Here is a 14,274-nt window from a genome sequence, read left to right as displayed (position 1 = left end):
ACTACTGCTGTACACACCTTTTCTATTCATATACTGTCCATAATGTCTATACGCACCATCATATACATACACTACCAGTCAAAGGTTTGGACACACCTCCTCATTCAAGGGTTTTTCTTTATTTTTTACTATTTTTTACATTGTAGAATAATAGTGAAGACATCAAAACTATGAAATAACACATATGGAATCATGTAGTAACCAAAAAAGTGTTAAACAAATCAAAATATATTTTATATTTGAGATTCTTTAAATAGCCATCCTTTGCCTTGACGGTCCTCATGAGAGCCAGTTTCATCATAGCGCTTGATGGTTTTTGCGACTGCACTTGAAGAAACGTTCAAAGTTCTTGAAATGTTCCGTATTGACTGACCTTCATGTCTTAAAGTAATGATGGACTGTCATTTCTCTTTGCTTATTTTAGATGTGTAAGGGCTATTTTACCAAGAAGGAGAGTGATGGAGTGCTGCATCAGATGGCAATGCAAATAGTCCGGGTAGGCATGATTAGCTGTTCAGGAGTCTTATGGCTTGAGGGTAGAAGCTGTTAAGAAGCCTTTTGGACCTAGACTTGGTTCTCCGGTACCGCTTGCCGTGCGATAGCAGAGAGAACAGTCTATGACTAGGGTGGCTGGAGTCTTTGACAAATTTTAGGGCCTTTCTCTGACACCGCCTGGTATAGAGGTCCTGGATGGCAGGAAGCTTGGCCCCAGTGATGTACTGGGCCATACGCACTACCCTCTGTAGTGCCTTGCGGTCGGAGGCCGAGCAGTTGCCATACCAGGTGGTGATGCAACCAGTCAGGATGCTCTCGATGGTGCAGCTGTATAACTTTTTGAGGATCTGAGGACCCATGCCAAATCTTTTCAGTCTCCTGAGGGGGAATAGGCTTTGTCGTGCCCTCTTCACGACTGTCTTGGTGTGTTTGGACCATGATAGTTTGTTGGTGATGTGGACACCAAGGAACTTGAAGCTTCAACCTGTTCCACTACAGCCCTGTCGATGAGAATGGGGGTGTGGTCAGTCCTCTTTTTTTCCCTGTTGTAATAATATAATAGTCCACAATCATCTCCTTTGTCTTGATCACGTTGAGGGAGAGGTTGTTATCCTGGCACCACACGGCCAGGTCTCTGACCTCCTCCCTATAGGCTGTCTCATCGTTGATGTTGAACGCTGAGCTGTAGTCAATGAATAGCATTCTCACGTAGGTGTGCCTCTTGTCCAGGCGGGAAAGGGCAGTGTGGAGTGCAATAGAGATTGCATCATCTGGGGATCTGTTGGGGCGGTATGCAAATTGGAGTGGGTCTAGGGTTTCTGGGATAATGGTGTTGATGTGAGCCATGACCAGCCTTTCAAAGCACTTCATGGCTACAGACGTGAGTGCTACGGGTCGGGAGTCATTTAGGCATGTTATCTTAGTGTCCTTGGGCACGGGGACTACGGTGGTCTGCTTGAAACATGTTGGTATTACAGACTCAGTCAGGGACATGTTGAAAATGTCAGTGAAGACACTTGCCAGTTGGTCAGCACATGCTCGGAGTACACGTCCTGGTAATCCGTCTGCATCCGTCTGGCCTTGTGAATGTTGACCTGCTTAAAAGTCTTATTCATGTCGGATACGGAGAGCTTGATCACATAGTCATCTGGAACAGCTGGTGCTCTCATGCATGCTTCAGTGTTGCTTGCCTCGAAGCGAGCATAGAAGTGGTTTAGCTCGTCTGGTAGGCTTGTGTCACTGGGAAGCTCGCGGCTGTGCTTCCCTTTGTAGTCTGTAATAGTTTTCAAGCCCTGCCACATCCGACGAGCGTCAGAGCCGGTGTAGTACGATTCAATCTTAGTCCTGTATTGATGTTCGTCAAACAGGCAAAGAGATTCCATATGTGTTATTTTATAGTTTTGATGTCTTCACTATTATTCTACAATGTAGAAAATATTAAAAATTAAGAAAAACCCTTGAATGAGTAGGTGTGTCCAAACTTTTGACTGGTAGTGTATATATTTATATTCCGGACTAGGTAGCCTAGTGGTTAGTGTTGGGCCATTAACCGAAAGGTCTCTGTTTTGAATACCAAGCCAACAAGGTAAAAAACCCTAATTTGCTCCAGGGTCGCCATACTACTACAGCTGAGCCTGTAAAACAACTAACCAGTGTATGTGACAGCAAACATATATACTTAAAAAAAAAAAAACGTAATTCCTGTCTTATTTCGGGGGAATTTGCGCGTATTGTTTTGTATTGCTAGGTATTACTGTATGGAACATAAGCATTTCTCTACACCCGCGATAACAACTGCTAAATTTGTGTTGGCGGTACGCGACCAAAATGTTATTGTCTGATTTGTTTATGCCTCCAAAAGGTTCATTCTGCAACTTCTCGCGATGTTGAAGAGAGAACGTGTTTCCGGGGTGGTTCATTCTGCAACTTCTCGCGATGTTGAAGAGAGAACGTGTTTCCGGGGTGGTTCATTCTGCAACTTCTCGCGATGTTGAAGAGAGAACGTGTTTCCGGGTGGTTCATTCTGCAACTTCTCGCGATGTTGAAGAGAGAACGTGTTTCCGGGTGGTTCATTCTGCCACTTCTCGCGATGTTGAAGAGAGAACGTGCTTCCGGGTGGTTCATTCTGCAACTTCTCGCGATGTTGAAGAGAGAACGTGTTTCCGGGTGGTTCATTCTGCAACTTCTCGCGATGTTGAAGAGAGAACGTGTTTCCGGGTGGTTCATTCTGCAACTTCTCGCGATGTTGAAGAGAGAACGTGTTTCCGGGTGGTTCATTCTGCAACTTCTCGCGATGTTGAAGAGAGAACGTGTTTCCGGGGTGGTTCATTCTGCCACTTCTCGCGATGTTGAAGAGAGAACGTGCTTCCGGATGCAGCACACAGATCACCGCGTGCAGCACTCTTCAGTTGGAGCAGCGTGGTGACTAGAGAAGGAGATACATTTTTTGTTTGTTTAAACTTGGTGAAAAAGCGTCAGAGATGCTTGTTTTATTTGAAACCGCTGCTGGTTATGCAATATTTAAAGTGAGTATTTAGCTAAAGTTATATTCTAAATTCTAAGATTTTTAGATGGATGCATGACATTTTAAATAATCTAACCGGGTTCGCAGTGCAGCTAGCCATCTATTGCATTAAAATACAAACTATTTCGATGTCAAGAACTGTTTGACTTTGTTTACAGTACCCGTTGGTTCTCTATTCAGGTCGTCGTGGTAGTTCTGGCATGCAATCCTTATTTTCACTGCAGCTGGGCCTTCCCATCCAACACGCAGTAGTCAAGCAACCACGTTGCATGTGGCAAGTTAACAAGCTACGGATATCCGCTGGATAGCCACGGGTACTTTGCTACCTTGGACTGGGCTTCTGGAACTGTGCAACTATTTGAACCCGTTTTGCCGTTTTTAAAGTTGAATTATTTATTTGCTGCCAATGCTTACCCAACAGTTAAAATAGGCTACTCTTCCTAGCCTAGTTAGCATAACTGGTGCGTGGTATTTTGGAAGGACCGCATGCTGGCTTTCTTGCCAGGCTCACCCGTTACTGATCATGACCCAGTTGACAGAGGAGTTTGAATGACAACACATGTAAACCGTGTTTAGTTAAATGAAGGTAATTTAAGGAATGCCTGTGTACTTGATAGATCTTTGAACCTTTTTTTTGTTCCAGGTCCTCGACGAGTCAAAGCTCCAAGAGGTGGACAGTTTATGGAAGGAGTTCGAAACGCCGGAGAAGGCCAACAAAGTGTGAGTTTTGGCCCCATGTTTGGATAAAGGAGTGTTTAGATTCGATTGAATACGTTGTCAATGAACAGTAGTATTACATATTATCAGCATAACGAACATGATTCTGGAGTTGTCAAATAACACGTTGCACCATTTCTCCTTCCAGAGTGAAGTTGAAGCACTTTGAGAAATTCCAGGACACAACAGAGGCTTTGGCAGGTACAGAATCCTTTCCCCTTTCCTGTTGCTCTCACTATAGTCTACCAGGTAGTGCCCATGGAACCAGCTAGTTACACACTAGCAACACGGTTACATTGATGCTGTTGACCCGGATCACTGGTTGCTGCAGAAAAGGAGAAGGTCAAAAGGGGAGTGAGTGAAACCAGTGTGAACTGGCTAGCTAGTTAGCGGTGCGCACTAGTAGCATTTCAATCGGTGACGTCACTTGCTCTGAGACCTTGAAGTAGTTGTTTCCCTTTGCTCTGCAAGGGCCGCTGCTTTTGTGGAGCGACGGGTAACGGTGCTTCGAGGGTGACTGTTGTGGATGTGTGCAGAGGGTCCCTGGTTCAAGCCCAGGTAGGGGCGAGGAGGGGGACGGAAGCAACACTGTTACACTCTGCCAGGCAGGTTAATGCTGTTTGTCCATCGTGAGAAGCCGAAGCCAGTATACACTTCCTGCTCTCACTATAGTGTACCAGATCGGTGTGGAAGAACTTGACTGGCCTGCATCAAGTCCTCACCGCAACCCTGTCGAACACCGTTGGGAAGAATTGGAACGCAGACTGTGAGCCAGGCCTAATCGCCCAACATCAGTGCCCGACCTCACTAATGCTCTTGTGGCTGAATGGAAGAAAGTCCCCGCAGCAATGTTCCAACATCTAGTGGAAAGCCTTCCCAGAAGAGTGGAGGCTGTTATAGCAGCAAAGGGGGACCAACTCCATATTTAGAGTTGGTGTCCACATACTTTTGGTCATGTAGTGTACCTTCTCTCCTGTCTTCATGTTGGATCTCTCTCTCTCACACGTGGATCTATAACATACCTTCTCTCCTGTCTTCATGATGGATCTATAACACACCTTCCCTCTCCTGTGCCCAGCGGCCACTGCCATGACAGAAGGGAAAATGGGGAAGAGTCTGAAGAAGATCCTGAAGAAAGTGGTGGCTAAAGAAGCTCATGAACAGCTGGCCATCAGCGACGCTAAACTGGGAGGCGTGATCAAGGAGAAGTTGAACCTGAGCTGCGTCCACAGCCCTGCGGTGGCTGAACTGATGAGAGGGATCAGGACACAGATGGAGGCCCTGATCACTGGCCTGCCCCCCCGGGAGATCAGCGCCATGTCTCTGGGACTGGCTCACAGGTAGGGTGGATCACACACTGGATTCATTAGGATCTCCATTAGACTAGTCTTATAACGAAAAATACATTAGACTAACACTTTATAATTTACTTCCATTTAAAATCATTAACATGAAGTGTGTTGCCGATGATTATATCTTGCTGTCTGAAACCTCGTGTAGATTTCCTCAGCATTCGTCACTACCCCTGAGGCAGCACCTCTGTCATATTCATAAAAGACCTGAAAGGCTGCTATGGAAGATCCTGATCTGTTTCTGTTTCCAAAGACCTGAAAGGCTGCTATGGAAGATCCTGATCTGTTTCTGTTTCCACAGTTTGTCCCGTTACAAGCTGAAGTTCAGCCCTGACAAAGTGGATACCATGATAGTTCAAGCTATCTGTAAGTACCTCTTAGACCAGGGATGGGCCACAACCTAATGTACCTAGTATTATGGTCTGTCTAGCTCTGTACCTAGTATTATGGTCTGTCTAGCTCTGTAACTAGTATTATGGTCTGTCTAGCTCTGTAACTAGTATTATGGTCTGTCTAGCTCTGTAACTAGTGTTATGGTCTGTCTAGCTCTGTAACTATTATTATGGTCTGTCTAGCTCTGTAACTAGTATTATGGTCTGTCTAGCTCTGTAACTAGTATTATGGTCTGTCTAGCTCTGTAACTAGTATTATGGTCTGTCTCTAACTAGTATTATGGTCTGTCTAGCTCTGTAACTAGTATTATGGTCTGTCTAGCTCTGTAACTAGTATTATGGTCTGTCTCTAACTAGTATTATGGTCTGTCTAGCTCTGTAACTAGTATTATGGTCTGTCTCTAACTAGTATTATGGTCTGTCTAGCTCTGTAACTAGTATTATGGTCTGTCTAGCTCTGTAACTAGTATTATGGTCTGTCTAGCTCTGTAACTAGTATTATGGTCTGTCTCTAACTAGTATTATGGTCTGTCTAGCTCTGTAACTAGTGTTATGGTCTGTCTAGCTCTGTAACTAGTATTATGGTCTGTCTAGCTCTGTAACTAGTATTATGGTCTGTCTAGCTCTGTAACTAGTATTATGGTCTGTCTCTAACTAGTATTATGGTCTGTCTAGCTCTGTAACTAGTATTATGGTCTGTCTCTAACTAGTATTATGGTCTGTCTAGCTCTGTAACTAGTATTATGGTCTGTCTCTAACTAGTATTATGGTCTGTCTAGCTCTGTAACTAGTATTATGGTCTGTCTCTAACTAGTATTATGGTCTGTCTAGCTCTGTAACTAGTGTTATGGTCTGTCTAGCTCTGTAACTAGTATTATGGTCTGTCTAGCTCTGTAACTAGTATTATGGTCTGTCTAGCTCTGTAACTAGTATTATGGTCTGTCTAGCTCTGTAACTAGTATTATGGTCTGTCTAGCTCTGTAACTAGTGTTATGGTCTGTCTAGCTCTACTAGATGACCTGGACAAGGAGCTCAACAACTACATCATGCGCTGTAGGGAGTGGTACGGTTGGCACTTCCCCGAGGTGGGGAAGATCATCACAGACAACCTGGCCTACTGCAAGAGTGTCCGGAAGATAGGGGCCCGTACCAACGTGGCCACCACGGACCTGTCCGAACATCTACCTGAAGAGGTTGAGGCAGAGGTCAAACTGGCTGCAGAGATCTCCATGGGAACGGAGGTGTCAGAGGAGGACATCGGTAACATCATGCACCTGTGTGACCAGGTGATAGAGATCACAGAGTACCGCACCCAGCTGTACGACTATCTGAAGAACAGGATGATGGCTATCGCTCCCAACCTGACTGTCATGGTGGGGGAACTGGTGGGGGCGCGGCTCATCTCCCACGCCGGTGAGTCATGATATAACAGCCAATCACACAGCAGGAATCATTCACAACACAAAACAAGCTGTGATTATGACGACTATATGTCACAATCCTGAAACCTGATGCTTTTCAGTCACTACCTCATCTGAGCTTGTATTGAGACCTCTTACCTGGACACCTGTAGCAGGCAGCTGGAAAGTCCAACTGCTCCTAAATGTTGTGGTTCTCTCTGACAGGGTCCCTGTTGAACCTGGCAAAGCACCCGGCCTCCACAGTCCAGATCCTGGGAGCAGAGAAGGCCCTGTTCAGAGCCCTGAAGACCCGCAGGGACACGCCCAAATATGGTCTCATCTACCACGCCTCTCTGGTGGGGCAGACCTCTGCCAAGAACAAGGGCAAGGTGAGGCTTTTGTTCCATCCCAACACTAGAAGTAGAATGTCTCTTCACACTACGGGACTGCTGTCATGTTCCAGGGGTGATACCGTTCTGATCCAGCTGCTTTCTGGCCTCTCAGATCTCCAGGATGCTGGCAGCCAAAGCATCTCTGGCGATCCGCTACGATGCCCTGGGAGAGGACACCAACGCTGAGATGGGAGTTGAGAACCGTGCCAAGCTGGAGGCCAGACTACGCCACCTAGAGGAGAAGGGAGTAAGTAGATCTCTGGTGGAGGCCCAGAACAACCAGACTACATGAGATGCCAAGCAGTGATGATGATGACTAATGTCAACAGTCCTGAAACTACCTGATGCTTTTCAGTCACTACCTCATCTGAGCTTGTATTATTGAACAGAGATATCCAACTAGTCCCACTACTAGTCCCCTACTGTGGTCCCTTACTTTACTAGTCCCCCTACTGTGGTCCCTTACTCTACTAGTTGTATTATTGAACAGTGATATCCAACTAGTCTCACTACTAGTCCCCTACTGTGGTCCCTTACTTTACTAGTCCCCCTACTGTGGTCCCTTACTCTACTAGTTGTATTATTGAACAGTGATATCCAACTAGTCTCACTACTAGTCCCCCTACTGTGGTCCCTTACTTTACTAGTCCCCTAATCTACTGTGGTCCCCTAATCTACTAGTCCCCTAATCTACTGTGGTCCCCTAATCTACTAGTCCCCTAATCTACTAGTCCCCTAATCTACTGTGGTCCCCTAATCTACTAGTCCCCTAATCTACTGTGGTCCCCTAATCTACTAGTCCCCCTACTGTGGTCCCCTAATCTACTAGTCCCCTAATCTACTGTGGTCCCCTAATCTACTAGTCCCCTAATCTACTGTGGTCCCCTAATCTACTAGTCCCCTAATCTACTGTGGTCCCCTAATCTACTAGTCCCCTAATCTACTGTGGTCCCCTAATCTACTAGTCCCCTAATCTACTGTGGTCCCCTAATCTACTAGTCCCCTAATCTACTGTGGTCCCCTAATCTACTAGTCCCCTAATCTACTGTGGTCCCCTAATCTACTAGTCCCCTAATCTACTGTGGTCCCCTAATCTACTAGTCCCCTAATCTACTGTGGTCCCCTAATCTACTAGTCCCCTAATCTACTGTGGTCCCCTAATCTACTAGTCCCCTAATCTACTGTGGTCCCCTAATCTACTAGTCCCCTAATCTACTGTGGTCCCCTAATCTACTAGTCCCCTAATCTACTGTGGTCCCCTAATCTACTAGTCCCCTAATCTACTGTGGTCCCCTAATCTACTAGTCCCCTAATCTACTGTGGTCCCCTAATCTACTAGTCCCCTAATCTACTGTGGTCCCCTAATCTACTAGTCCCCTAATCTACTGTGGTCCCCTAATCTACTAGTCCCCTAATCTACTGTGGTCCCCTAATCTACTAGTCCCCTAATCTACTGTGGTCCCCTAATCTACTAGTCCCCTAATCTACTGTGGTCCCCTAATCTACTAGTCCCCTAATCTACTGTGGTCCCCTAATCTACTAGTCCCCTAATCTACTGTGGTCCCCTAATCTACTAGTCCCCTAATCTACTGTGGTCCCCTAATCTACTAGTCCCCTAATCTACTGTGGTCCCCTAATCTACTAGTCCCCTAATCTACTGTGGTCCCCTAATCTACTAGTCCCCCTACTGTGGTCCCCTAATCTACTAGTCCCCTAATCTACTGTGGTCCCCTAATCTACTAGTCCCCTAATCTACTGTGGTCCCCTAATCTACTAGTCCCCCTACTGTGGTCCCCTAATCTACTAGTCCCCCTACTGTGGTCCCCTAATCTACTGTGGTCCCCTAATCTACTAGTCCCCTACTGTGGTCCCCTACTCTTATTAGTCCCCTAATCTACTGTGGTCCCCTAATCTACTAGTCCCCCTACTGTGGTCCCCTAATCTACTAGTCCCCCTACTGTGGTCCCCTAATCTACTAGTCCCCCTACTGTGGTCCCCTAATCTACTAGTCCCCCTACTGTGGTCCCCTAATCTACTAGTCCCCTAATCTACTGTGGTCCCCTAATCTACTAGTCCCCTAATCTACTGTGGTCCCCTAATCTACTAGTCCCCTAATCTACTGTGGTCCCCTAATCTACTAGTCCCCTAATCTACTGTGGTCCCCTAATCTACTGTGGTCCCCTAATCTACTAGTCCCCTAATCTACTGTGGTCCCCTAATCTACTAGTCCCCTAATCTACTGTGGTCCCCTAATCTACTAGTCCCCTAATCTACTGTGGTCCCCTAATCTACTAGTCCCCTAATCTACTGTGGTCCCCTAATCTACTAGTCCCCCTACTGTGGTCCCCTAATCTACTAGTCCCCCTACTGTGGTCCCCTAATCTACTGTGGTCCCCTAATCTACTAGTCCCCTACTGTGGTCCCCTACTCTTATTAGTCCCCTAATCTACTGTGGTCCCCTAATCTACTAGTCCCCCTACTGTGGTCCCCTAATCTACTAGTCCCCCTACTGTGGTCCCCTAATCTACTAGTCCCCCTACTGTGGTCCCCTAATCTACTAGTCCCCCTACTGTGGTCCCCTAATCTACTAGTCCCCTAATCTACTGTGGTCCCCTAATCTACTAGTCCCCTAATCTACTGTGGTCCCCTAATCTACTAGTCCCCTAATCTACTGTGGTCCCCTAATCTACTAGTCCCCTAATCTACTGTGGTCCCCTAATCTACTGTGGTCCCCTAATCTACTAGTCCCCTAATCTACTGTGGTCCCCTAATCTACTAGTCCCCTAATCTACTGTGGTCCCCTAATCTACTAGTCCCCTAATCTACTGTGGTCCCCTAATCTACTAGTCCCCTAATCTACTGTGGTCCCCTAATCTACTAGTCCCCTAATCTACTGTGGTCCCCTAATCTACTAGTCCCCTACTGTGGTCCCCTACTCTTATAGTCCCCTACTCCTCCCCTAATATTGTACTGACCCTGGTTTCTCCCTTCAGATCAGAAGAATCAGTGGAACAGGCAAAGCCATGGCCAAGTCTGACAAATACCAACACAAGAGGTGAGTTACACCTGGAGACAACTGTGTTGTGTAACTAACCTGTCGTGTCTCTGGTAACTAGCCGTCTGTCGTGTCTCTGGTAACTAGCCGTCTGTCGTGTCTCTGGTAACTAGCCGTCTGTCGTGTCTCTGGTAACTAGTCGTGTCTCTGGTAACTAGCCGTCTGTCGTGTCTCTGGTAACTAGCCGTCTGTCGTGTCTCTGGATAAGAATTGATCAGAGCATTACTTTTCCCTTTCACGCTGAGTGGTAATCGAAATGGAGAGAGCTGGAAAGATTTTTCAAATACATCGAAGAACTATTGTAATTCTCAATGGATGTAAAAACAGACTTTGTTTTCTTTGAGAAGCTCCACAGGTCATTAGTGGTGGTGCGTTAAGCCAATCAGAAATACTATCAGATCCCCAAATGGGCACATTTATAGGTCTACATTTGAGCGCAGGCCAGGTAGCCTATAGGACCATCCCTGCGGCTTCCGCACTAGGGTTGGCCTCGGCCTCCGCACTAGGGTTGGCCTCGGCCTCCGCACTAGGGTTGGCCTCGGCCTCCGCACTAGGGTTGGCCTCGGCCTCCGCACTAGGGTTGGCCTCGGCCTCCGCACTAGGGTTGGCCTCGGCCTCCGCACTAGGGTTGGCCTCGGCCTCCGCACTAGGGTTGGCCTCGGCCTCCGCACTAGGGTTGGCCTCGGCACTAGGGTTAGCCTCCGTCTCCGCACTAGGGTTAGCCTCGGCCTCCGCACTAGGGTTGGCCTCGGCCTCCGCACTAGGGTTGGCCTCGGCCTCCGCACTAGGGTTGGCCTCGGCCTCCGCACTAGGGTTGGCCTCGGCCTCCGCACTAGGGTTGGCCTCGGCCTCCGCACTAGGGTTGGCCTCCGTCTCTGCACTAGGGTTGGCCTCCGTCTCCGCACTAGGGTTGGCCTCGGCCTCCGCACTAGGGTTGGCCTCGGCCTCCGCACTAGGGTTGGCCTCGGCCTCCGCACTAGGGTTGGCCTCGGCCTCCGCACTAGGGTTGGCCTCGGCCTCCGCACTAGGGTTGGCCTCGGCCTCCGCACTAGGGTTGGCCTCGGCCTCCGCACTAGGGTTGGCCTCGGCCTCCGCACTAGGGTTGGCCTCGGCCTCCGCACTAGGGTTGGCCTCGGCCTCCGCACTAGGGTTGGCCTCGGCCTCCGCACTAGGGTTGGCCTCGGCCTCCGCACTAGGGTTGGCCTCGGCCTCCGCACTAGGGTTGGCCTCGGCCTCCGCACTAGGGTTGGCCTCGGCCTCCGCACTAGGGTTGGCCTCGGCCTCCGCACTAGGGTTGGCCTCGGCCTCCGCACTAGGGTTGGCCTCGGCCTCCGCACTAGGGTTGGCCTCGGCCTCCGCACTAGGGTTGGCCTCGGCCTCCGCACTAGGGTTGGCCTCGGCCTCCGCACTAGGGTTGGCCTCGGCCTCCGCACCAGGGTTGGCCTCGGCCTCCGCACCAGGGTTGGCCTCGGCCTCCGCACCAGGGTTGGCCTCGGCCTCCGCACCAGGGTTGGCCTCGGCCTCCGCACCAGGGTTGGCCTCGGCCTCCGCACCAGGGTTGGCCTCGGCCTCCGCACCAGGGTTGGCCTCGGCCTCCGCACCAGGGTTGGCCTCGGCCTCCGCACCAGGGTTGGCCTCGGCCTCCGCACCAGGGTTGGCCTCGGCCTCCGCACCAGGGTTGGCCTCGGCCTCCGCACTAGGGTTGGCCTCGGCCTCCGCACTAGGGTTGGCCTCGGCCTCCGCACTAGGGTTGGCCTCGGCCTCCGCACTAGGGTTGGCCTCGGCCTCCGCACTAGGGTTGGCCTCGGCCTCCGCACTAGGGTTGGCCTCGGCCTCCGCACTAGGGTTGGCCTCGGCCTCCGCACTAGGGTTGGCCTCGGCCTCCGCACCAGGGTTGGCCTCGGCCTCCGCAATGAAATGGGAGCGAATCAGAAGGGTGTCTAGTGTTCCACATAAAAAAATATGATTTGCTACTGCTCGACTAAAAAACGTCTTGGTCGACTAACGGCCTATCGACCAGTCGACTAATTACCAGCCCTACTGGGAAATAACGTTTTGTCATGTCTATGTTAACATTCTGTCGTGTCTCCATAGTGACGTGAAGGTGTACGACCCCTCCGGAGACTCCACCCTCCCCTCTGTTTCCAAGAAGAGGAAGTTTGAGGAGGTGGAGGAGGAAGAGGTGGTCACACCGGTGGCAGTCAAATCCAAGAAACCCAAGAAAGAACCTGTGGAAGGTCAGTTGGGCCCCTCTTCCATAATACAACATCCTATTTATATAAACACAATTCCTAACATGAGACCCATTCTCAGCCGCCTATAACACAATCCAGAACATGAGACCCATTCTCAGCCGACTAACACAATCCATAACATGAGACCCGTTCTCAGCCGCCTATAACACAATCCATAACATGAGACCCGTTCTCAGCCGTCTATAACACAATCCATAACATGAGACCCATTCTCAGCCGACTAACACAATCCATAACATGAGACCCGTTCTCAGCCGCCTATAACACAATCCATAACATGAGACCCGTTCTCAGCCGTCTATAACACAATCCATAACATGAGACCCGTTCTCGGCCGTCTATTCATATAAAATAAAAGAATCTCAGCAGTCTGTATTAAGTTGTCTTGTCTCATGGTGCGTTCTGTTTTCATTCAGAACCAGAGGCGTCAACGGCAGCAGAAGAAACTCCCAAGAAGAAGAAAAAGAAGGCGAGGAAAGCCGAGGCAGCGGAGGAGGCGATGGACGTGAAGGAGGAGGAAGAGGAGGCGACCGTCTCTCCCACAGAGGAAGTACGTAGCAATGCATGATGGGGACATGCTCATCTCAGCTGTTCTGTCTGAACAAACATACTAACCATAACCCTATTTCTTGTGATTTAGTCATCAAAGAAGAAGAAGAAGAAAAAGAAGAAGGTCAAGGAGGAAGAGGGAGAATAATCTGCTTCTGGTTGGGGAGAAACTGTATTATATTAGGACTTTTAGTTGTCGTTGCACATGCATCTACCAGGGGCCTGACTGTCACGTATTAGCCGTTTAAAGGCTAGCGGAGAGAGGAACTGGAGACAGAGGTTATTTCAGAATGACCAGCAGCTGATCTGTTATGATTAGGAATGAGACTTAATGATCGTGTAAAAATCCTACTGTGTGGATTTGCGTTTAAGATGACCCTTTTTTAGTATACTGTAACCTAAAGAGCCAATGGATTGTATACAATATCAGCTTGTCAATGTTCATGTTAAAACATTTCATTTCTCCACTGGTTTAACAACATACCATTTTTAAAAGCTGTTTTGATGTCTGTTGTTTCCCACAAGTCTTTGTCCATAACAGTCAACTTCTGCTCTGGTGGATTAAATCCATTTTCTCAGACGATGGTATTTCCCTTCATTCCAGCTATAGTGTTTTCAGACACCTTGACTTTCCACGTTTTGTTACGTTTCAGCCTTATTCTAAAATTGATTAAATAGTTTTTTCCCCCCCTAATCAATCTACACACAATACCCCATAATGACAAAGCAAAAACAAGTTTATAGATATTTTGCAAATGTATTCAAAATACAAAACTGAAATATTACATTTACATAAGTATTCATACCCTTTACTCAGTACTTTGTTGAAGCACCTTTGGCAGCGATTACAGCCTCGAGTCTTCTTCGGTATGACACTACAAATTTGGAGAGTTTCTCCCATTCTTCTCTGCAGATCCTCTCAAGCTCTGTCAGGTTGGATGGGGAGCGTTGCTGCACAACTATTTTGAGGTCTCCAGAGATGTTAGATCGGGTTAAAGGCTGGGCTCTTGCTGGGCCACTCAAGAACATTCAGAGACTTGTCCCGAAGCCACTCCTATGAAGGTGAACCATTGCCCCAGTCTGAGGTCCTGAGCGCTCTGGAGCAGGTTTTCATCAAGGATCTCTCTACTTTGCTCCGTTCAT

The 14,274-nt window shown here is 48.4% G+C and overlaps 1 protein-coding gene across 2 annotated transcripts; it reads left to right on the top strand.

Annotated features, from left to right (window-relative positions):
- The first annotated feature begins 2,873 nt into the window (after positions 1-2,873).
- LOC311117749 (nucleolar protein 58-like) lies at positions 2,874-13,712 on the top strand. Of its 2 annotated transcripts, none has more exons than XM_084192670.1 (12): positions 2,874-3,020; positions 3,663-3,739; positions 3,885-3,937; positions 4,815-5,076; positions 5,390-5,454; positions 6,486-6,893; positions 7,106-7,269; positions 7,385-7,519; positions 10,266-10,327; positions 12,422-12,564; positions 13,005-13,132; positions 13,223-13,712. In XM_084192670.1, the coding sequence occupies exons 1-12, from the start codon at positions 2,976-2,978 to the stop codon at positions 13,277-13,279; spliced, it is 1,599 nt and encodes a 532-aa protein (XP_084048796.1). In that variant the 5' UTR covers positions 2,874-2,975; the 3' UTR covers positions 13,280-13,712. The 2 variants fall into 2 exon arrangements, with proteins under 2 accessions (XP_084048796.1, XP_084048795.1); XM_084192669.1 differs by having other exon boundaries at positions 12,999-13,132.
- Positions 13,713-14,274: the final 562 nt, after the last annotated feature.

This window comes from Coregonus lavaretus (assembly GCF_964263955.1).
Source record: "Coregonus lavaretus genome assembly, contig: HAP1_SCAFFOLD_765, whole genome shotgun sequence".
NCBI classification, from domain to species: domain Eukaryota; kingdom Metazoa; phylum Chordata; class Actinopteri; order Salmoniformes; family Salmonidae; genus Coregonus; species Coregonus lavaretus.
The sequence above is the reverse complement of the archived record's forward strand: the minus strand, read 5'-3'. Positions and strand labels throughout refer to the sequence as shown.

Bases quoted from the DNA above. Each gene is read 5' to 3' on its own strand.
- LOC311117749 (XM_084192669.1), top strand. From the start codon at position 2,976: ATGCTTGTTTTATTTGAAACCGCTGCTGGTTATGCAATATTTAAA. The intron at 3,938-4,814 runs GTACAGAATCCT...TCCTGTGCCCAG, and splicing joins CACAACAGAGGCTTTGGCAG to CGGCCACTGCCATGACAGAA. The intron at 5,077-5,389 runs GTAGGGTGGATC...CTGTTTCCACAG, and splicing joins TCTCTGGGACTGGCTCACAG to TTTGTCCCGTTACAAGCTGA.